Raw genomic sequence first — 24,404 nt, forward strand, 5'->3', positions numbered from 1 at the left:
AGCTACTTTTGCTTATGCCAGGAATAATTCGAACCCTTCATTGAAGCCATTGCCATAACTGTCTTCCATTTTTTTCTTTATATTGTTCTAGTATTAAATGAATTGTGTCATTGCCACATTTACGAACTACAAATTTTCCTTTGATGATCTTGGTGTTGGACTTTGGATATAGCTTATGGGTTCGGATTTATGAACTTTGGGTGAAGTTGGACTCTAGGAACACTTGTTCAATGCATTTCTTCATTATTACCGGAGCTAGAGGTGGATTGCACCTAGGATGGGGGGATCACCAATCAAATGTATGATGCTCCCTTCGATTGTTAGATTCCATTGGTGTAGTTGATCATGTTGCATATGAAGGTAAATATTTATAGGAAAATGGATGGGTATATTGGTTTTTTACTTCTACCTCATTGGATTCCCTTATCCTTCTTCAATAATGTTCTAAACTCTTGCCTACCTCCACTTGTCCTCTTCAATTATTTTTTGAACCCTTTCCCATCTCCTATTGTCTTGTTTCATGTTATGAACCATCACTCATCTTTATCCATATCACTTTATTGGATTCCATTATCTTTCCCTATCTTTTCCTATCTTCATTTAATTATTTTCTAAACTCTTTCTCATCTCATATTGTCTTGTTTCAATCATGTTCTGAACCATTGCTCATTTTTTTCCATATCACTTTATTGGATTCCCTTAACTTTCCCTATCTTTTCCTATCTTCATTCAATTATGATCATACATGTAGGTCATCTCGTTTTGTCATGTTGCCATTATTTCCTCACTTCCTCCTTATCCTTTGTATCTTGTCTTGATTTCCTATCACCTCATTTCATCCTTTTGTCTATTTAAGAAGTGTTATTCTAGCCAATTGAACACACTCCTTCAATCTCATTCTCCTTCTTACAATGAATTCACGTGGGAAGGCTATACAAAATTTCTTTGGTTGAGATAACCGTCAATACCTTTCCCTTTCTTTTTTTCATCCTTTTATTTATCTCGTCCGAGCGGCCTTGGAGTGGACATGACCATTTCATCCTCATCTTCCTCCAATTTGATTGTATTGCCAATATGAGAAGAGTCTCTGAATGTTTGTGTGGGAGATTCACAAAGGTCATTGCACTTTGGGCAATCTGTTAAGATTTGTCAAGCATGATACAACTTGAAAGACCTATTCAAAGGCTTATTATCATTCAAGAAAAGTGTTTTTGCATGCATATCTTACACACGAAATAAAATAAAAAGCAAGTTAATATTTGAAAATAATTAGAATTATAAATTTAAGCATTGAATAAAATGGGTACTCACCACATCTTCAAGATTGGAGCCACTCACATGCCTTGCATTGGCCCTTTGCGGTGTTTGCGTCCCGGCTCCAGCCATGCCCGAATTATTTTCCACAAACTTGTGGTACACACTCAACCAAAATGATTCCTTTGATTGATTGGTGCCAATAGCCCCATGCCTCATCTTCTTGTGGTTTCCAATTCACACATCTTTGGAGTTTTGGGGCCATTCTCGACAATAATGAAAAGAGAATGAACAAATATAAAAAAGGGAGAAAGAAAAAAAATGATTTTGGGTGGATTTTTTAACAAATGAATGGTTCTTTATAGAGTTTGGGATGGGTTTTGGGGTTGGATATAATTTAGATTAATTATAAAAATTCTTTTGACTGTTGGATTTAAAATTAATCATGGCCGTTGATATGTTGATATAGCCGTTGCATTTAAAACAAAACAAAATACCTTCATCTTTCAAATGGAGTCGTTAGATTCCAACGACTCATTCACCATGCGCTGCCACTTGTCACGTTGAAGCAAATGGAGAGCAGACAACTTTCTGTCACGCACGGCCGCTCCTTTTTTCTTTTCACGTGGGCTGTGCATCATTGGTTGTGCTCCATACAAAATTAACAGTCCAGGCAAAACCCAGAGTGGAATTCCGCCTAGAATTCTACCCATCTCAAAATTCCACCCCTCAAAATACATGGGTTGAAGATGGATTTTAGACACAAAACTCAAAATTTGAGTTTCCACCCCTTAGGTTGGAAATGGTCTTAAGAGGTGCTAACATTGCAGACCTCGGCTTAGCCAAGGTAGTTAGAGTGGATGTGCTCCCCACACTACATCAAAGTTCAAATCCTCGTAAATGTTTTTGTTGATAAATTAGGCAAAAGACCATCAGCCACAAGGGCAAATACAAATGCCCACAAAGGGGTAATACAAATATGGAAGCATAATAACCACATATGGGTAAAAAAGCTTTCTATCACACACGGCTTTTATACAAGCCACAAAAGGCCAGATAAATTTTGACATAAAAGCCGCATGCGTGATCAAACCAGACATGAATCAGATCACCCAAATCTATTTTAACTCTCTCAAGTACAAAATACAAGTAGAGAGTAGAAAACAATCAAACACCCAACTCACAAGGAGTTGATGCAATTATTACAAAATAAGAAAATTGCAAACAAACAACCAAAAACCAACAGAGCCACTACAGTCTACCGCCGTTGTTGCCATCGCCACCATAGACGTCATCTCCGTCTTGGAGACAAAGAACACCACCGAGATTACAACTAGTAATTTAGATTAGATTAAAGTAGAATATCGGTTGTATAAAAAAATAATAATAATAAAAGATGTGCTAAAATTGTAGAGACACTTTCAGGTTTTAATGACGACTACTTTATATTTCACTTTTAAATTTTTTAAAGTTATGTCTTCAAATAAACTAAAATTGTCCTCATTTAAGAAGAATTTCCAAAACACAACTATTCTACTTTAAATAGACAAATACGTAAAGCAATAGTCTATTGGCATGCGTGTTAAGAAAAATGAATGGGCAAAAATGCTAACCAAAAGTCTAAAAAACACTCCTAAGGATGCCCTACGCAAAACACGGAAGGATTCCTCTTCTCGAAATCATGATGGCAGTTGTGTGGTATGTCTGGTTCGTGTCTTTTAATTATATTGTCTCTCTGATTATATTACGATGTTCTGCTTTGCAAGACAAGGAAACAAAAAAGGTCTAGTTGGCTGTTTTTAAGGTTCTTGAAGGTGTGTAGTTATAAATGTTTGTTTCAATAACCTTCACTTTAGATTATGAATTGGATCTTTCTTAGATTCTGAGATGCCTTCAGGTTCCCAATTATGATTAAAACTTGAAGGTAGGTACGTATTGGACGCTCCACTTGCACAAGTTGAATCCTTTTGTCGTGTGGATGTTCCAAGTTACTATAAAGATACATTATTGTTGTGATCGTCATGATCATGTTGGGGAATGATTTTATATTTCAAACTTCTCTAGATGATTCTTTGCTTGGTTCAAAAGAAACTTCTCATTGTATGTCCCACATGCATTGACAATCATGAATGCTAGGGATATATTGCTCAGCTCATGTGTGTGCCGGCATGGGTGAGAAACTTACATGATCCGGGATATATGTAATTTCTCATGTGACATCTCGTGTTATGAGAGAAATAGAGTGTAGGTTTGTATTCTTGCGTTTCATGTAAATCATTAATTTATTACAGGGGTAGGGGATATCATTCTATGGAACAGCTTATCTTTCCATGACCCGTAAAGTAGTTTGAGCTGCCATTCCCTCCCGGCTTTTCTTTTGTCAATGTAATTCAGCCAAAATAACTTAGTTTTGGTGGCAGATCCTGATATCATTGGCACAAATAGAAAGGTCTTTATGGTGATTTTCCCATCTTGAAAGCTCCTTTTTTGTTTTATAATTTGGTTTTATGCTTTTGATCATCCTCTGTTGCTGCTTTTGAAAACTTCAGCTTCAGATGTTCACCATTTCGGCATGGCTGCTGCTATTTGGCCACAGATTTTATAGCCCTTGTTTTCTTTTTTCTTGGTTGAAGAAGTCCTTGTTTTCTAAGGTGACAGCTTGGATAATTAAAAATTAAGAGACCTTCAAATATAGTTCATGCGAAAACTTTGGTCACACCCGTAATTACTTTAAACAAACAAGCTTTCCTGCTTCTAGTAAAACTCAATTTCCTCTTAAGCTGTTGAAATTAGATCCAAACTGAAATTAGCTTCCACTGCTTTCATGGCTTCAAATCTTGGTTCGTTGGCCTGGAACTTAAGGCCATCATAGAGCTTCATATAATCTTTGAACACGAATTTCAGGTAAACTTGATTCTTCCCCTCTGCTTCTTTCTCCACCAGTGTTGGTGCAGGGCAAATGACAGCATCACTGCCAGTGCCGGGGTTGTAGAAGGAAGCTATTGACATTCTGGTGCCATCAGTTTGGGCAATCACTCTGTGCACCACACTCTTGTACTTCCCATTAGTGATCACCTATGCTATAGGGGAATTCAAAATTGTAAGTTTATTATATATGTAAGCAAATTGACTTGTGCATGAAGTAACATTAATTTGGAAAGTTGCGTTATTTGGGGTGACTAATTTTAATACCTCAAGTTGGTCAAGGTTGATAACAATGGAGTAGCGCATACATCAATCCATTGGCCATCTCCACTGACCTTGTCATCTTGGAAGAGCAGGATCATACAGCCGGCAGTGTGCCTGGAGACCCTTGATCAGCTCAGGGTTGGGACATGGAGGGTAGTTGCTAACCTTGGTGCCAAAAGCTGGCCCATTTGTTCCACAGAAGGCCTTCTAGTGTGTCTAAAAACTCATCACTCACTAGCTACAATATTTGTGAACCCAAAATTTAAAATTAATCAGATGAAACGGACATTAATGACAATTGAATTCCAACAAAAAATATGTTGATAATATATTCAGTACAACTTTAAGTGGGGGTATTTTAGGGATCTGAAAATATAAAATCTGACACATCAAGCTTAATTAGGTTAGAATAAATGAGTTTAAAGGGGATAAAGTCAAATTTTCTATAAAATTATCATATAGGCTACCAAGGCTTGGCTCCTTAAAATTAAGGAGGAGTTCCTCCTTAAAACCATTGGGGTTTTGACATTTGTTAAATTCAAGCAAACATTGACGAAGTTTCAACAAAAAAGAAAAAAAGAAGTTTTAAAAATTTAACATGTGTCAAAACCCCATTGATTGCAAGGAGGAGCTCCTCCGTAATTTTAAGGAGCCAAGCTTTTTCCCATTTTTGTTTGGTCATTTTGCCTCATTCTACTTACTAGCAAAAAGAAAAAAGAGAATCTCAATTTTCTCTTTAGATGTAACATATGGATATTGAAATGATTCTAATTCACGACGATTATGCCAATTAATACCTAAAAACTCAAAAAAATTAAATCGATTAATGGGATAGGTAATTATATATGTAATTAAGTAATATCTTAGCCCTTTTAAATTACTTTAATTAGTAATTATATTTTAATTATTATTTAACATAAAAAAAATTAAAGAAAAAGTCCACAAAATAATTAATTTCTATTTATGAAGTCTTTTGTGAAATCATTTAGGTATCTTAATTAAATTTCTCCATAGCTCAAGAGCCCTATCGATTACTATTAGGCCATTACTCGAGTATTTACTGTCCCTTTTCGATTTTTTTACTTTTCCAGAGTTATTACCCATATAAAGATTTTAGAACTTTCACGTTTAATAATAAATGTACGCACGTATTTCTCATCTTTAATACACCTATTTTTTACAAAAATTTCAACAAGACACACAAAATTCATGTATTATACACATAATTCTTACATATTATTGAATAAAAATAATATATATAAATGGTATAGCCGCGCGGCTATACACAGTTTTTCCCTAATTGGCTTTTAAAAATAGTATCGCCGGGCGGCTATACCCTTTATTATTATTTTTTTATTAAAAATAGTATAGCCGGACGGCTGTACCTATTTGACACGTGGATTCATTTTGAATTTTTTTAAGAAATCGTATAGCCCCCCTTTTTTTCTATTGAAAAAATAATAGTATCGCCGTCCGGCTGTACCTATTTGACACGTGGATTCATTTTGAATTATGGTATAGCCGTGCGGCTATACCATTTGTTACTCAAATTGTCTTTAAAAACAGTATAGCCGTTCGGCTATACCCATTTTTTTCTCTATTTAAAAAAAAATAGTATAGCCGTGCGTCTGTACCTATTTGACACGTGGATTCATTTTGAATTTTTTTTAAGAAATGGCATAGCCTTGTTACCCAAATTGTCTTTTAAAAACAGTATAGCCGTTCGGCTGAACCTATTTGACACGTGGATTCATTTTGAATTTGTTTAAGTTTTAAAAAAAATAGTATAGCCGTCCGGCTAGACCTGTTTTCCCTTTTTTTATATAAAAAAAAACCTCTCGGCTTTACTTTTTTGACACGTGACACCTACGCGCTGAAATAGTATGGCCGCACGGCTGTACTGTTTAAAAATAAAATTTAATCCGAGAAAGTTCTTCGGCACACAGAAATTTCGCCGACATAGACCTGTGCCAACGAACTTTCATCGGGACAGTTTTTTTTTTCATTTTCATTTAAAAAATATATAATTAGTTTCTTTACTTTTGTTTTTTTGCCTACTTCTTTAATTTAATATATGTAATTAAGTAATATCTTAGCCTATTTGAATTACTTTAATTAGTAATTATATTTTATTTTATATAAAAAATTATAGAAAAAGTCCACAAAATAATTAATTTCTATTTATTAAGTCTTTTGTGAAATCGTCTAGATGTCTTAATTAACTTTCTCCACAGCCCAAGAGCCCTATCAATTACTATTAGGCCATTACTCGAGTATCTATTGTCCCTTTTTTAATTTTTACTTTTCTAGAGTTATTACCCATATAAAGATTCTAGCACTTTCACATTTAATAATGTATTATATGCACGTATTTATAATCTTTAATACACCTATTTTGTACCAAAATTTCAATAAGGCACACAAAATTCACGTATTATAAATATAATTCTCACATACTATTGAATAAAAATAATATATATTTATAAAAAAAAATGGTATAGCCGCACGGCTATTCTCAGTTTTTCCCTAATTGTCTTTACAAAATAGTATAGCCGGGAGGCTATATCCGTTTTTCTCTATTTTTTTAATTAAAAAATAGTATAGCCGCACGGCTGCACCTATTTGACACGTGGATTCATTTTGAATTTTTTTAAGAAATAGTATAGCCGTGCGGTTATACTTGTTTTTCCGTTTTTTTTAAGATAAAATAAAAAAAATAATATAGCCTCCTGGTTTTACTGTTTTGACACGTGGCACCTACGCACTGGGTGCGTCCTTTTTTTAATATATTGAAATAGTATAGCTGGGCGGTTGTACGTTTTAAAAATAAAATTTAATCAGGGAAATTTCGCTGGCGTAGACCTATGCTGACGAACTTTCGTCGGGACAAGTGTTTTTTTTTTTTTTTTTCATTTTCATTTAAAAAATATATAATTAGTTTCTTTACTTTTGTTTTTTGTCCTACTTCTTTAATTTAATATATGTAATTACGTAATTTCTTAGCCTTTTGAATTACTTTAATTAGTAATTATATTTTAATATTAAAAAAGTTATAGAAAAAGTCCACAAAATAATTAATTTCTATTTATTAAAGTCTTTTGTGAAATCATCTTGGTGTCTTAATTAACTTTCTACATAGCCTAAGGCCCATGTCTTTGACTAATTTAATTATTATTAATGAAAGCCAAATTCAAAGCCAAGCCTATAGCCAAGCCCATTGGCCCAACTCTCCAATGTTAATCACACTTACCCAACAATCATAGTGCTTTTGTTTATAAACACTTTTATAGGAGTGTAGATTTTCACAAAGGGCACCTCAAAAGATAGGCCTTAAGAGAAATCTATATTTTTATTGTTGGTGCAATATGAAAATATATTTAAAGCCCTTTAAGGTCTCCTTGATGCATCTGTAAATGCCCTCCAAGGTCTCTGTGATGCATCTGTAAATGCCCTTCAAGGTCTTGCATCTATCGAACCTGATATTATTTGGCTTCTTATAGCTGATGTTTACTTTTCTCTGAAGAAAAAAGACATGCCTTCACCCCCTACATCAGACATTCCTGAAATCTTACAAATTCCGCCCCCATCCTCATCTCCAAAAGAGTACCTTTATGTGCAGTATGGAGGGCAGAGTTATGGTTTTGATGTTGACTTCCATTCTTTGTAAATATAGGAACCAAATGAAAAGGATACCGCACAAACCAATACCGATAATTTTCCATGACGGGCTCTTGATGGTTGCTGCTTCCTTGATCTTCACTTTGTTTCCTGTCTTGGCCGTTTTGAGCAGTGCTTTCATGCTCCTTTCCCTTTTCATAGGAAACAGCAACCTCTTTGCATTTGGCTGATGATACAGAGTTTGAACTCTGCCCCACTTCCATTTGTCTTCTAACCTGATAGGATTGCCTTCTCCAGTGAAACTTAAATATGGTATTTTGTTATTCAAAACTGGCATATGCACCATTGGATGGTTTGAATAAAGAATTTGTCATGGCCTTATTGCCTTTGTTGATTTTCGGATCCTTCCTGTTTTGATGTTCGTTTCTTTTTGGATGGATTTGACCTTATGCTGAGACCTGTATATAAAAACCTCATACACAAGATGATATACATTACAGGGGCCAAAGGTCAGAAGGAGCCTAACCTGTGATTTTGAATGATAACGTTAATCAGTTCCCCTTCCTGTTGGCTTCCCACAGAGTTAGCCTGAAATCACATGTTCTGCAGAGTTAGCCTGGAATGACGTCGAAATTCATGGCCGCCCTTATGTCTCCACAGAAAGAGAAGATAAAGCAAAATGATACATCAATTGAATTTGTACTTGCATGCCATGACAACATCTCCCAATCTGTATGAATGTAAAACAAACACAGAAGATCTGAATGCTGGTAACAATATAGTACAGAGAGATAGAGATAGGGTGATATATATTCTGTATGTGGAGAGAGAGAGAGAGAGAGAGAGAGAGAGAGAGAGATTATATGTGTATTGTGGTTTTCACAGGTTTCTTGGCCTGCAAAAGCAAAATCCATTTGTAACCATGTGAACTCTGAAGGGAGAAACAAAGTATACAAGAAAGAAAAGAGTGGGGGGGGGGGGGGGGATTAAGACCTAATTAACACTTACCATTTCTGAGATGGGAGTGAAGAAGAAGAAATAAATGTGGTTTGATGGCTGGCTGCCCATACGATTGGGTGACCTAACTTAGCTTACCCTAGTCTTAGTCTAGTACGTCAGTCAGGCAAGCCTTTCAAGCAAACAACGTGATACTAGGCAGTCCATCTGAGTGAGTTCCGGTGCTCGTGATTCTCCCATATCCAAAACTGGATTGACTTAAAACATTACAAAATAAAATTAGGCCCAAAAGCCAACGAAGTCTAGCCCAGTGAAAAAGAGCATTGACTTGCAAATCAGTGATCTCAAGTTCGATGTGTGTGTGAGAAACACCCCCTCCCTGTGTAGCCACTGCCACTGAATTTGGCTTGCAAATATCCATTCAAGTAGGATGCAGAATAAAAAAATGAGAAAAGAAAATTCTAAGCATTTCCATTATAAGATTAGAGTTACAGCCTTCAAAGTAACAAAGCAATATTGTATCAAACTATTTGTCTTCTTGTAGTTGGATCTCCGAGTATCATTACGAGGGGACAAGAGTCTCCACAATAGTACAGAACCTTAGCGAGCAGGTAAACTCTTCCTCATTACTTGGGAGCCTCAATTGCTATGTTCACCCACAATTTGAAATTCCTCAAGCATAAATGGTCTTCAAGTCCTGCTTCCAGGATAGAAATATTCGACACTGTTTTCCTTTACTTTGAATTGGAAATTAGACAGCTTGTTTCTTGATCTCTCCTTCCCCCTGTTCAGGACTGTCAACTGCAACCAACAAGAACAATGAGGATCATAACTTTTGTAATCTCGTTCAATTGTATGGATATCAAAACCATTAAGATGAGACTTTTGGGAAGTAATACTAGACAGGAAAAGTACTCTTGCTACAAGCGTAATTGGCAGGTCACCAGCAGCAAGCCGGCAAGCAATACTAATGGAAATAGTTCTCACAATTTTTCAATTGCTAACACAGGATTGTGATCTAGTGGACTCGGCGGAGAAGATACAAGAGGTAAAAGAGAAGAGAACAAGAAAATCCAGAAAAAGGACCATGACACAAAGCAACTATCATATGTCTGCGCATAACACTTAAAAAAAACAAAACTAAATATCAACCAGAGGATCAGCAGAGCATATGCATATGTTAAAAGTTTTAAGTAGCAGATTTTTCATTTCCATAACAACCAAGACTCAAAAAGTAAGTAACCACAAATGATGAGAGGGGACCATACATGAATGATTTGACAGACATGCTTTCTAGTTTCTAGCAATCTATCTTGGTGAAGAGATGCATCAAATGAAAAAAACATGAGTGAAAACCAGTGAACTCACTATAGGACTGTTCAAATGAAAGGAAATAGACTCTTGCTTTTTCCATATTAGAGAAGCTATTTTACAGAAAATTCAATCTGGTAAAGTGACAAAATGTGTTCAAGCAAATACCTGCCCATGCACATCTGATGCCAAACCAGTGGCCAACGGTTCTGCTCTTATCAGAATGTCTGCTAGATACTCCATCTGTAAAATAAGGGAGGGCCTCACCGTGTCTGAATATATATCGTCATGATTGAGCATGACTAAGGAACAACCCTGCAATAAGAAAAGGTACACGAGATGAATAACTGAAGAAAAAGGAGTGTAGTGTGAAAACTGGAGAAAATGACTGACAGTTGCCACTGATGTCTTACAAATTCTGATACTAAAGTGTGGCAGTAATGAAGAAAGTCTAAAACAAGATTTGTAGATCCCTTAGCAGCCACCTCCATCAGAGAGATATCATCAATCATAACAGTGATACAGTTCTTGTTCTCTTGAGGTAAGGCACTTATAGTCTTTTGGATTTTCCCATACAAAGCAACAAGTCCACCATCACTGTTTTTTCCTTCTTCACCATCTGAAGATGAAAAAACGGAGGATTTCTTGTAAGAAATTCAATTACAAAACCAGCAATACTAACAATTCTTACATTTTTCTTTGAAAAGAAAAAAAAATCGATTTAACGAACTGGAACTATGGTTTATAACTTAATATCAATCCTACACTGATTCCTATATTGTTACAAATTCAATTGCATACTGAGCAAGTATCTAGATTTTCTACTTTGATAGCCAATACTAGCAAGTGTTATACCTGATTTTTCTCACCTGGGCAATCCACAAGCACGTCAAAGAAAAAGAATCTGTTATTGTCCCTTTGCACAACTAAGTTGCAACCCTGTTTCAAAAACACATCCAAATATCAGATATTTTCATTTATGCTTATCTGAACATTTCATCTGATAAACATGAAACCACGAGAACTAATAATAATTCATAACAAAAATGAAATGTATATTAACACGGATATTAGCAGCTATAGATAAAATTATGGAAATCACTTAAAAAAGACTAATTCTTTGTGAAGAGAGAGGCAGTACGAGTCTTCGGAGGATCCGATCGTAGTGAGAGAAGGGGTGAGCGAAGGCAACAAAAACGACGACGTTGGAGGAGTGAGGAGGCTGAGAAAGAGAGCGCTTGAGAATGTGGTGCAGGACGAAAGCGGCACTGGTCTCGACGCAGTCTTCGAGGAGAACAACGTGACCACTGAGATGGAGAGACCCTAGAGCTTCGTCCAATAAGGTTCCTTGCTCCATTTTCCGCTTCTTCTTCTTCTTTCAAGCTAAAAAGCACTGAGCTTTAGGGTTTAGGGTTTGTGAATTTGTGATTTCAACGGTTTCTTTACGCAATTTGATTTAAACGGTTTTTGGCTTCTCAAACAGTGACGTTATCTCACCCGCGCCTATACATAAATAAATAATGCGGTTTGGCCGACCGAGTAAAATCTCTATTTTGCTGAGGTGGCAAATTTTGACTGTTTGACCCACTATACAATCCTCCCTAAACCCTTTCGGGCTCGTTTGTTACACATGATTGGCTTGAATTGGCTTGGATTAAATTTAGTACCATGTTTGTTTTATGTAATCCTAGTCTTAGATGGGATTGCTAATACCGGGCTCACCAAAAACACCTCCTTATGAGGGGACTACTAATCCCATATGGAAATGGAGGATTAGCTAGTCCCAATGCTCACCAATGTATAAAATGCATATATTATATTGTAAAATTAATAACATATATTATTATTATTAAACTTACTTACACATATATCATAATGTACATATATACATGTATATACACATATATATATATATATATATATATATATATATATATATATATATAATATATGTATATATGTATATATACAGTTAGTCTCTTATCCGGATGTCTGCACGTTATTATCGTGCTGATCCTATTGTAAACAGACAAGAAAACAGAGAGGGGTAGTACAAAATACACAGCGTCCGCATGATAATAACGTCCGGATGTCCGCATAAGAGAATTTCCATGTATATATATACATACACATATATGTGTATATATATATACATATATAATATATATAATATACATATACATATATACATGTATATTATTATAATATACCCATATACACATATACATATTAATATTATAATAATAGCATATGTGTATATATGTAATATATATTATATATTATATATTATAATACATATATATACGTATATATACATATATGTGTATATATATTATACCCATATATGTATTATAGTATACATATACACACATATATATACATATATACACATATACATTATATATGTATTATATATATTGTAATATACATATATATATATATATATATGTATTTTATAATATAATATATATATATATATGTATTTTATAATATAATATATATATATATATATATATGTATTTTATAATATATATATATATACATGTATATACACATATATTATAAAATACATATGTACACATACATAATATATGTATTTATACATATATACATATACATAGATAGTTTTGAAAAAAATAACAAAATCTAGTCCTAGTCCAAGCGTACACCAAACGCAAGATAAGTATTATCCAACTTAGACCAAGCCAAGCCAAGACAGTCCCTAAGCATAGTCCATGCCAAGACAGTCCTGTGTACCAAACGAGGGTTGTTTGGTACGGCAGATTGTTATGGATTGAACTAAATTTTGGGAGTGTCTTGGATTAGCCCAGATTGGACTAAGTTGGATTAAATACTGACCTACGTTTATTGTTGTGTCGAACTAAGAAGCTGGATTGTAAAAATAATGAAGACTTATGTTTGATGTTGTGTAGGACTAAAAAAATAATTTTTTAAATATTTAATTTTAATTAAAGATTTTGGCCTGTAAATAAATAAAATTCTAATATTGTTTAAAGACTAAAACATTCTCATATCTTTTCTTTTTCTTTTTCTTTTCTTCTTGTTCTCCTTTTTCTTTCTTCCTTTTCTTCCTTGGTCCGTTTCTTTTTTCTTTTTTTCTTTTTTTTTTCTTCCTCTTTTCTTCTTCCTTCCTAGGCTGTTTCTGTTTTTCTTTGTTTCCTTCTTCCTGTTCTTTCCTTTATCTTTTCTTCTTCCTTCCCTCCTTTTCATTATCTTCATGCCACTGCAGATCGAACCATCAAACTCTCTCTCTCTCTCTCTCTCTCTCTCTCTCTCTCTCTCTCTCTCTCTCTCTCTCTCTCTCTCTCTCTCTGTGGTTCCACTAATTAATGGTTGTGGTCGTTCGATTGGGTGGTGCTAGTGGTTGAGCTGGGTATGTGGTGGCTGGTGATGATGGTTCAATTGACTGATTAGGTGATGGTGATGGTTCGATTGGGTATGTGGTGGCTGGATATGAGTTTGATGGTGGTGGTCTAACGGTTGTGGCATCGTGGTGATGGTGGTATGTTTGATGTTTCGAGCTCGTGTGTTTGAGGGTGGTGGTGGTATTCAACCAGACTCACGTGTTCAAAATAGCACCCTCGCTATTTTGCGAAACGCGTTTCGGGCTTACTATATTAGACAAGCGAGTCCGATGCTTTTTTTCCCATTGGACTATATAATCTCATTTAACTTAATCCCCTTCCTTACCAAACATAGGTTTTCAAGGACTATTTAACCCAGTTCAGTCCAGTGAGGCTTATGGAGCATTATCATGAAAGCAAACCAAACGCAAGTTAATCAAATAAACTTGAAGAGTTTTTTAAATTCAATCTTGACATGAGATAAAATAACTAAGATGAATCAATCCAGAACGAGCATACCACAAATAAATGCTTGTGGGGAAATGCTCTACTCTCACATTCTCATGAAGAGAAACCTCCTTGTAAAGAAGAATGTAAATCTGCATATAAATCAATATTGGAGTCCGGTTTGGTGTAGTTTGATTTTTTAAAAATATTTTTTAAGGGTTTTTATCACAAATAGTCCCTAAGGTTTTCCAAATTATCTCCTTTGGCAACAGGCATGATACTCATTGATAGCCTGTAATATGCAACAAGCATGATACTCATTGATGCCATGATACATAAATGACCCATTATCCTCATACACAACCTAAAATATGGAACAAGCATGATACACAATGATTCTAGGATACAAAAAAGTTTATCAAGTAAGAGATGGTTTCTCATGTTCCTGAATTTTAAACCAAATTGGGTGATGAGTAGATTATCTTCAACTTTAAATCAGAAAAAGTTGAAGATAAATAGATCGTCTACAACAAGCTAAGGGCATCAAATAGGGAGTGAAATAGAGATGCAGCCCAAATTACAGAATAAGATATCAACAACCTAAATTATTGGACGGCATACAAATCAACAAATCAACAACCCAAAATACAGAATAAGATACCAAAATCCAAGAAATCCATATTAGAAAAACGCAAAAAAGGAGTTAAGCAGCCGATGCTATATAAATCATTCCAGTAAGTAAAATCAAAACAAAGGGCATTGATCTAGACTTGACGCCCTCCCCATCCCCCTCCCAGCCATCATCACCCCACCTGGTCCACCCCTTCCCACCCAACACCCACCCGAAACCCAACCAAGATCTCATCCTCCACTCCTCACCTCTCATATCTCTCCTAAGAATCCCACAACCATCTCAAATCCAATTTTTTTTGTAAAATTAGTATGCTTAAAAAAAATTCATATTTGGAACTTGGGTTTGGTGGATGTCAAAAAGAGTGGGAAAAGAGAAAGAGGAGGGTGGGTGGGGGGAGAAGAAACAGAGGGATGATGGTGGGATGGGGTTGGTGGGTGTTGATTGACTCCTGATTCAGAGTCTCTTGTTTGTATGAGAAAAAATAGTTGTTCCAGTGAGGAGGTCTTGATAGAGAAGTTGGAGAGGATGGGATCTCAGTTAGATATATGGGTTTTGTTTGACCCGTTTCTATAGAAACCCTTTAAAACCATCTTTTAATCTCAATTGTCCAAGTTTATTCAACAGTCTAGACACAAGTTCGCACTTAATGTTCCCATGTAGCTGTTCTCACCTTATTCGAGCGCTATATTTAATTGTCAAAAGATGGGCCTTGGGATATATATTTATTTGGGTTCATATGTTGATTTAATTAATAATTTCTTTTTTATTAACTAGAACTTCCTTTTTAGATTATCTAAAATTCGAATTTGTTAAACAGTTAATGTAACTGTTGGATGAAGAGGTGTCAGACCTCTATAAACTAGAAAACACAATTTTGGAAATGCATTATCATTCCCACACATAAGCACTTCCTGAGAGAAATCACATCATTGTTCGCCAGAAATCAAAGCCACAGTGCTTAAGCTTTGATTTGTGATAGTTTAATCATGGTGGATGGACTTCTATCGAACTACAAGCACAGTATTCTGTAATTTATCATCTATCCAAGGAGAAATACTGTCTAAAGCACATTGCAACTCTGCAGAACTCTATCATCTATCCAAGTCAGTATTCTGTAATTTATTCTATTGTTGTATTGATTTGATTATATATATAAAGTATATTTCGTTTTTGTTATTATTCTGTTATTTGGTTTTATACCGATTGTTCTCAAACAATTTCTTCCGTCCCCTATGTTTTAGTTGACCAATTCATGACTTCCCCATTCCAATTTCCAAATAATAGTAAATGCCACACGAGTGTTGATAATTTGGTGGTGGCTGATCTCTCTCCTTCGCTCTTTGACCAATAATAAGGTTTACCTGCCCCACACTTCCATTTCCATGCATGCCGATGCCCCATTAACTTTCTATTTGTTTGGATGCCCTGAAAATGATCTAGCAAGCTCCGAATATGCCAAGCTCTTGCTCTTGCAGTTACCAAATTATTTTTACTTTTTACTACATGGATATATATATTTATGTTTGTGCTTGTGGATCTTCCTCTTTGTCGTCAAATGGAGGTATAATAGATTTGCAAAATAGAATGGACGTATGAGATATGCTACAAATCTGTGGCTCTAAAGCAAGTCAAAGTCAAAGACTCAAGGATATGCTCGCCTCAGTTTAAGTAACAAACAAGATTAATCTTATTAACCTCATCACTAGTTAAAGTTAACGAAGGTACGTGATGCATGCGTGGATTTGTGAGAAATTAATTACGGCTTCAAAGGTGTAATTTATGAATGCAATCTCTTTATCGTTTGACAGAAAACAAATGTGGGTGGCTTCCATACTTAATTAGTTAATTTCTTATCGAAATCTAACACATTTTTCATGGATGGTATAATTAAGTAAGGATAAAAAGATGGCCAATCTAATTAGTTTATTAACAATAAAATATGTTCCATTCAGTTGGATATGTTCAAGGTTTTCCCACCAACCAACTACTGTGTATCATCTTTATTATACTTAGCAAGAATTCGATAGTGAGGCCTTATATATGGCCTTTAGATGAGCTCATATCTCTTAATCATTGGATCAAATTGGTTAGCCTGATCCAACAGTTAAAAGATAGGACCTCAGGCCATATATAAGAGTCTCAATTATACTTAGATATTCTACTTTGCCAGAGAAGGAAAAAAAGAGAAAAGGGTAAAGGTTGTTGTGCGGGTTGTATTCAATTAAGATTTTAATAGATTGTTTTGAAGCTTAAAAGTCTAGTGGTATCCAATTAGGATTTTTAAGTAATCAATAAAAATCTGGTGGTATTCAATTAAGATTTTTAAATAATAAATCCAAGTCTGGTGGTATTTAATTAGGACTTTTAAAATATAAGAAAAAGTACAGTGCTATTAAAAAACTTACCGATTTTGAAGTATCTCATTAAATAGTTTGTGTGAGACTTTTGAGTGGGTGATATAAATACCAAACTCCATAAAAAAAATTCCACGCCCGATTTTGAAGCATCATAGTTGTTTGTGTATCACGTTTTTTGTTTTATTTTGGGGGAAGATGAACAAATGAAGATAAACATGGTACTCATGTCTAATTACAACGGCTTGGTTTAACCAAACTCGATCCTTCTGTATTTAATGGATATACTCAGATGGCTTACCTTCATCTAAACAATAATTTTAGAGATGTCTAGATTCAGATACATTGCCTTCAATAATTGTTCATATTATGCAATATGCATGCATTTTTCTCAATAGCTTTGCGGCTTGTTTATTTCCTTTAGTCAATTTGTGGGATCAATCTAAGTGACAAGTGTTCTGTACTAGCATCATGTCATAGTTGGACCATTTTGACTTGTTTTTAGCTGTTCAATTTCTTATTTGAACTGATTCAATTAACTTGTATGTTGTAATATTTATAAATTAAATTAATTCAAGATTTTTCCTTATTGTAACATGTTCCTATGTCAATTTTCAGTTCCATACCAACTTCTCTATCCAAAACTTAATAGCCACATGGCTTTAGTTTCATGACAGTTATGTTTGAAGATGGCTAACCCGAATTCAATCCACACTTTGGCCAAATCTACTTTGGAGAATACAAAAAAAGTCATACGTGAATTAAAATCATAAGTAAAATCTTGTAATCATAATCTATTAAAATCTCAATTGAATACACCCCTAAGTTTATAGGTGTAATTATCAAGCTTCTCAAAATAAAATAAGTCCAAATTTAATTTTTTTTTGTGTGTGTGGGGAAAAATTAGCATAAAACTTTATATGGATGTTTAATAAAGTTAATTTTAGATTATGTAATTATCCACAATGCAAAAGTGCTCTTTTTTTAAAGTTAATTGTCTTGCATTCCGAGACGCTTCTAGGTTCCCAACTATGATTAAAACTTAAAAGGAGGTTGGATCTTTATGCATATTTTATTCTACTCGATACTAATTAGATGCCATCCACTTGCACAAGTTGCATCCTTTTGTGGATGTCCCAAATGACTATGCCATGATAAAGAGACACGTTTGTTGTGGACTACATCGTCATGATCTTGTTGGGTGAATGATTTTATACTTTAAAATTCTCTAGATGATTCTTTGCTTGGTTCAAAAGAAACTTATCATTGTCTTGAGGGTTAAAAACATATTATTTCTGTTTTGATGTTGCCACAAACTGTTGTGCTTTAGATAATTAATAATAAATGTTACGGATATCCGTTTATGTGAGTGAAAAATAATTTATGTAATCTTACTTTATATGTCTCACGCTACACCTCCATGTGATGAAATATGTGAGTTGGTTTTGTGTCGGTGATTATAAGCCACTAATTTACTCTTAAAGTGGCATGAGCAGACATTCGAGGGCTTCAATCAAAGTCAAAATCACTTGTTTTCTTTCTCATTGGCACAAATAGAAAGGTCTTTAAACCAAGTGTTCATCGTGTTACTTTTCCCACCTTGAAAGCATCCTTTATTGTTTTATATTTCGGCTAAGTGGCTTTTGATTATCCCCTGTTTCCTGCCTTTGAAAACTTTTTGCTTCAGCGGTTCATCAAGTCGGCATGACTGCTGCCCCTGGCCTCATCAGCCGCTTTTATCTCTTTTCGTCACATATTTTTAAGTCCTTGTTTTCTAAGGCGACAACTTCAATAATGATTAAATCAATAGATTCTGTTGACAATCAACTTGATTAGGGCAAAATTTGGTTTGAATTCTTGGGGTCTGCATCAGATATTCTTTATTTACTCAGTTTGTTCCCTTTAAAGCAATGTTTTTTTAAATACACGTGATAGTTTAAATTACAGGAAGAATAATTTCTCACACACACACAATTATACACAACTATAATGATGTGGGAATTCGAATACGAGACTTTTCCATTATTTACTAATAGTTATTTGAGAATTGGCAACGTAACAGTTTATTAACAAAACTGGTACAGGAATAGCAAACTAACAAATTCTCAAGTCGTATTATTTACTATAAATTTAGTTTCTACAAACCACAGACTGATACCCACAATAGTAATTTAACTGAATTTTTAAAGAGACAATAAAAGACTTTGGCCACACACATAATTACTTTAATCAAACAACCCTTTCCAGTTTCCTAGTAAAACTTAGTTTCTCTTAAGCTGTTGCAATTGGACCCAAACTGATATTGGTTTCCACTGCTTTCATGGCTTCAAATCTTGGCTCCTTGGGCTGGAACTTGACGCCAGCATAGAGCTTCATGTAGTCTTCGAACACGAATTTTGGGTACACTTGATTCTTCTCCTCTGCTTCCTTCTCCACCAGTGTTGGTGCAGGGTAGATGACAGCATCACTGCCAGGGTTGTAGAAGGAAGCTATTGACATTCTGGTGCCATCAGTTTGGGCAATCACTCTGTGCTCCACACTCTTGTACTTCCCATTAGTGATCACCTATATGTTTATTATATATATATGTAAGTAAATTTAATATTAATTGGGCATGAAGTAACATTCATTCGGAATATTGGGTTACCTCAATTTGGTCACCAAGGTTGATAACAATGGAGTGGCGCATGGGGGGCACGTCAATCCATTGGCCATCTTTAAGGAGCTGCAGACCACTGACCTTGTCATCCTGGAAGAGCAGGATGAGGCCACCGGCATCGGTGTGAGCCCGGAGACCCTTGATCAGCTCAGGGTTGGGACAAGGAGGGTAGTTGCTAACCTTGGTGCCAAAAGTTGGTCCATTTGTGCCATAGAAGGCCTTCTTGAGGTACCCTTGTTCAAGTCCAAGATTCTCACAGAGCAAGTCTAGGAGCTGCTCTGCTAATTTCTCCAACTTCAATGCAAATTCCTTCATCACATTCCTGCATATTTCATGTAAATTAATTTCTCTAAAGAACAAGCACCAGCTAGCTAGCTAGCATTATGTACAGAGAAATTTAAAAGTAGTGTGTGATTGGTTTTACCTGTACTGATCCTCAAGATCTGGAACTTCAGATATGTTGGATTTTGGAAGATGGCGCAAGTAGAAGGTGCTTTCCCAGTCCATATCATTGACCTCTGTCTTAACAGCCTCAAGGCCCTTGCTGGCCACCAGCTCCTTGAACCTCTGCTCCAAGCACTGCCTGTAGTGTTCTTTGGTCAACCTCTCCACTGTGTCCAAAAACTCAGTTGGTATCCCATGACTCACAAGCTGCAATATTTGTGAACCCAAACTCATCATATATAAGGTGAATTTTGATGAACATAAAAGATGAACAGAGAAAAGGAATGAAGAAGCTAAGCATATATATATATATCTTAGGATATAATTACCTCAAAGAAACCCCAGTTCTCACAGGCATCTTTGATTTTTTCCATTGTTGCTTTTCTTCCCTCTCCATTGAGGCTCTCCAAGTTGATGATTGGGAAGTTCTCCATCTCTCTCTCTTTCTCTTTGTGTATGTTTCTTTCTCTCTCTCTCTCTCTCTACAAGTGTTGTTAATTGTGTTCTTGTGGAGTTGAGTTTGGTGTGGGTGTGGTATTTATAGTAGTTTAAAGTGTACTGTGGAGTTTGACAAGAATAAAAATAAATAAAAGAAATGGTAGAAAGCAAGCAAATTACTGTAGGGTGGATGAGGACAGGTTTTCAGGCTAGGGAAATTTTTGGGTAAAGAAGTATTCAAAAAGGAAAGTGTTAAAATATTCCAAAAATATCACAGAGGCTTTGTAGGGTGGCCCACCATCTCTCTGTAGTAGCAAAATGAAAAAGAAAAAGAAAAAGAAAAAGAGAAAACCTTTCTCTCCTCTGTTTGAGTCTTTGGTTGGTAATTTAGTTTGGACCACCACCATCTTGGTGTCTTGGTCATGGTGGCAGGCTGATCGATCTCTTCTTTGTGCTTTGACCAATAATGAGGTTTGGCTACCCCACACTTCAATTTCCATGCATGCCAATTCCCCCAATTGGCTTTCTCTTTGTTTGGATATGCCCTGAAAATAATCTATAAGGAAGTTGCCTGCCTCTTTCTTTTTGCCCTTCCCAAACTCTGCATCTCTCCACCACCAAAATTCTTTTTAAGTTTTTTAATACATGGGATTTTATGTACGTCAATACATGGATATTTGTGTGTGTGTGTGTGTTTGTGGGTCTTTTACCATTTTATCCTTTGTCCTCAATTGAAGAGAGTACAAATCACTGTTAGATTTCGGGTTAAGTAAATAGACATGTGTCTTGTAAATGGAGAAAGGCTATGGAGGGACACCAAATTTGGAGATATGTGCACAAGTTTTTTTTGGGTGTGTTTTTTATGAATTATTTTTGCATATGTGTTAAACTGTGATTTACAGAAATGAGGAGTATCTCTTTACTACTAAGGAGACAAGTTGTATAATATATATATATAGTCCTCTTCTATTGAGGGATTCCTTACGAATTTTTTTTCAACAATCCAAATTATCTATTTTTTAAGTCTATATTCATAGATCATCCTAGCAAAAAATTAGACAAATCGGAAACCGTTTCAATATTCAATTGTGTCCTACAAAATCAATGAACATGATTCTTTAAGAAAGTACTAACATTTTCAAGAACTCAATTGAGTGGTCAAATAATATCGAATTCAAGTGATTTTTTTGTAGATATGATCTTTAAATGATTATCTAAAACATAAATGATTTGGATTAGTGGAATACAATGTGGAGTGGGGTCCTATAAGGGTGTATCTCAGATAAACTTATTTGAGGGATCCCTCAATAGAAGCTCCTTGTATATATATAAACAAAATTAATCTTATATTACATCCATAATTAATGACTTTTGTACGTCATGCATGCAGGCATGCCTTTGGTGAGAAATTAACTAAGGTCTCAAACAACGTGGGCGGCTTCCATGCTTGATTAAATTTAGCATCAAAATCTAATACATTTTCTTAGATTATCTATATATATTTAAGACTAGGAATGTGCCAATCTAATATCCTGGATTAACTATTAAATCCGATAAGGAATTTGCTTACTAAGTTGGATATGTTCAAGATTTTCCCCACCGACTAACTACATAGTCAATTCTGTGAATGGTGTGTTTGTGAGATAATCTTTCGATTAATAACTTAGCTTCATCCGTCCCTTGAGAAAAAAAAAAACAATATTCACTGATAGATTAATGTGGTCTATGCTGATTAGGCCTTTCAATTTGATCTTAATTAATAAACCCTAACTTGCTTTTTGAGGACGAATCTTGCGGACTAGATTTAGTTCACATTATTATTTGTCAAATGGAATCTTGACGTCGAAAGCTTTTGGCTGATCAATGAGCCTTTCAATCAATTAAGATGATGAGTTTGATGTAAACATGAATCATAATGCAAATAAATTAACAAACCCATTCATATATATCTATCTTTCCTTACTTACCATTTGCTTTTCGTTTACGTATATAGACTAATAAGAAAGCAACATTATCATTTTGTAGAGAAGCAATATTGTTGCCATGTGCACTTCAGCATCATAATAATTAACTCTTTTTTTAGGTCTAAAAATAATAATGAAATTCGTCCTCTACCAAGATTAAGAGCATAAGAGGCCCTGGGCACAAGCAGACAAGGCGATCGCCTAAGGCCCCAAATTGTATAATACCGTATATATACACACATCTACCAAGAGTAAGACAAGGGCGTCTTTGTAAGTTCATTATTGTTTGGATAGAAACCAAACCACCCAAGAAAGAAAGAAGATATAATTTAATTGGGTCCATGTTGTGGGGGACTACAATGCACTGACTAGGAAAAGCCAATAAAAAAATATATTATCTACTATTCATCTGTTTGGATTATACTCAACAACAACAGAAGACTATATATCTTTGTATAACATGAAGAAGATGGGAAGATGGGGAAAAAATTGAGTGATCTCTATCTCCACAGGCATAGGATTCACCTATATCCCTTTGGCTTTGCATGCCTTGATGTGACCTTAGCCAATATCTCCCAATTTTTTGCGTTGTGTAACCCCGTAAATTTATATATAACTTTCTTTAACTCAGTCACTTATTTCATCAAAAGTTTTAACTTTGAGAGATTCTCGAACTCTCAATATATATAATTCAAACACTTCTAAGAAAGATGTCTATGTAGGTTATTACAAGTAAAGAATCATTCTTTACGGATAAATTACAGTATGATATATGTACATAAGCTTTTTCTTTTGTAAATTACATGAGTTAGTTTTGCATATGTGTGAGACTATAATTAAGCAACCAAAAGCAACTTTTGAAACTAATTTTTAAATAATTTATTCTTCATTCTTTCATGACCTGATGTGTCTCTTGTAACTTAGCAGGTAGTGGAAGACAGAGTGATCCTTGTAAGGAAGGAGATGACCCTTTAAATTAGGCGCCTTTCACAATGCAATTCACCCATGACACCATCCATATATAACACAATATTTTAACAACTTTCATATAAAAGTATAAAGTAAAGTATTAGTTTATGGGAAGCAATGCAATCCTGCATGAACTAATGGTCGGTAAATGCCATGGCACTGAATTGGAAAAAGTAATGGGTTTAGTCAAACCCCATTTCGACACAACAAACCACTTATGGAAAGCAATGCACATGCCATGCATCATATAATTGCTAGCGAGCCAGTGATGATGATCAATTGATCACAAATGTGGCTCCTACCACTCCCACCACCACCACACGTTCTTTGTGAGTTTTTAGTGCAGAGTAAAGGTACCAAGTTCAAGATAAGAACATCTATTTGCAAGCAAGCTCCCAATCCCCACAATTTGTGGAACCAGATTTTTCAATTTATTGGATTTCTTTTAATTCAGGCATAAAATTGTATAAAATAGGAGTGGAGTAGATATCACGCTTAAATTAAAAGGTGTAAATGTGGGGACAAAATAAGTTGTTTATTTATTTATTTAGGATATATGAGATATTAGGGGAATGAGTTCAAATATAAGACCTTGAGTGCACTGATAACTGCTTTTAACTATTTGAGGAACAAACACATTGCAAATTGAGAGTTATGTCCCTATATATGCCCCATATAAAGATTTACGTGTATAACTTTGGAACGAACCTTGTGGACGATTAGATCCCTTTAGTGGCTGCGATGTGAATGAACTTTCATGTCTATCCAGTAATTCCATAAATGTGGTATAAAATTGCAAGT

General features: G+C 35.0%; 3 protein-coding genes across 3 annotated transcripts; all 3 read right to left on the minus strand.

The window, feature by feature from the left end:
- Window positions 1–4,029: 4,029 nt before the first annotated feature.
- On the minus strand, window positions 4,030–4,485 carry LOC148295986 (1-aminocyclopropane-1-carboxylate oxidase-like). The gene is made up of 2 exons (XM_088250666.1): window positions 4,447–4,485; window positions 4,030–4,329 (listed from the first exon to the last, which is right to left on the minus strand). The coding sequence occupies exons 1-2, from the start codon at window positions 4,483–4,485 to the stop codon at window positions 4,030–4,032; spliced, it is 339 nt and encodes a 112-aa protein (XP_088106792.1).
- Window positions 4,486–9,464: 4,979 nt separating this feature from the next.
- On the minus strand, window positions 9,465–11,810 carry LOC110771422 (elongator complex protein 6-like). Its single transcript, XM_021975715.2, has 5 exons — window positions 11,471–11,810; window positions 11,199–11,268; window positions 10,743–10,948; window positions 10,498–10,644; window positions 9,465–9,819 (listed from the first exon to the last, which is right to left on the minus strand). The coding sequence occupies exons 1-5, from the start codon at window positions 11,684–11,686 to the stop codon at window positions 9,709–9,711; spliced, it is 750 nt and encodes a 249-aa protein (XP_021831407.2). The 5' UTR covers window positions 11,687–11,810; the 3' UTR covers window positions 9,465–9,708.
- Window positions 11,811–19,216: 7,406 nt separating this feature from the next.
- LOC110771420 (1-aminocyclopropane-1-carboxylate oxidase) lies at window positions 19,217–20,753 on the minus strand. Its single transcript, XM_021975713.2, has 4 exons — window positions 20,562–20,753; window positions 20,213–20,439; window positions 19,777–20,110; window positions 19,217–19,694 (listed from the first exon to the last, which is right to left on the minus strand). The coding sequence occupies exons 1-4, from the start codon at window positions 20,664–20,666 to the stop codon at window positions 19,401–19,403; spliced, it is 960 nt and encodes a 319-aa protein (XP_021831405.1). The 5' UTR covers window positions 20,667–20,753; the 3' UTR covers window positions 19,217–19,400.
- Window positions 20,754–24,404: the final 3,651 nt, after the last annotated feature.

This window comes from Prunus avium, chromosome 3 (assembly GCF_965620075.1).
Source record: "Prunus avium chromosome 3, drPruAviu1.hap1.1, whole genome shotgun sequence".
In the NCBI taxonomy this organism is placed as follows: Eukaryota; Viridiplantae; Streptophyta; class Magnoliopsida; order Rosales; family Rosaceae; genus Prunus; species Prunus avium.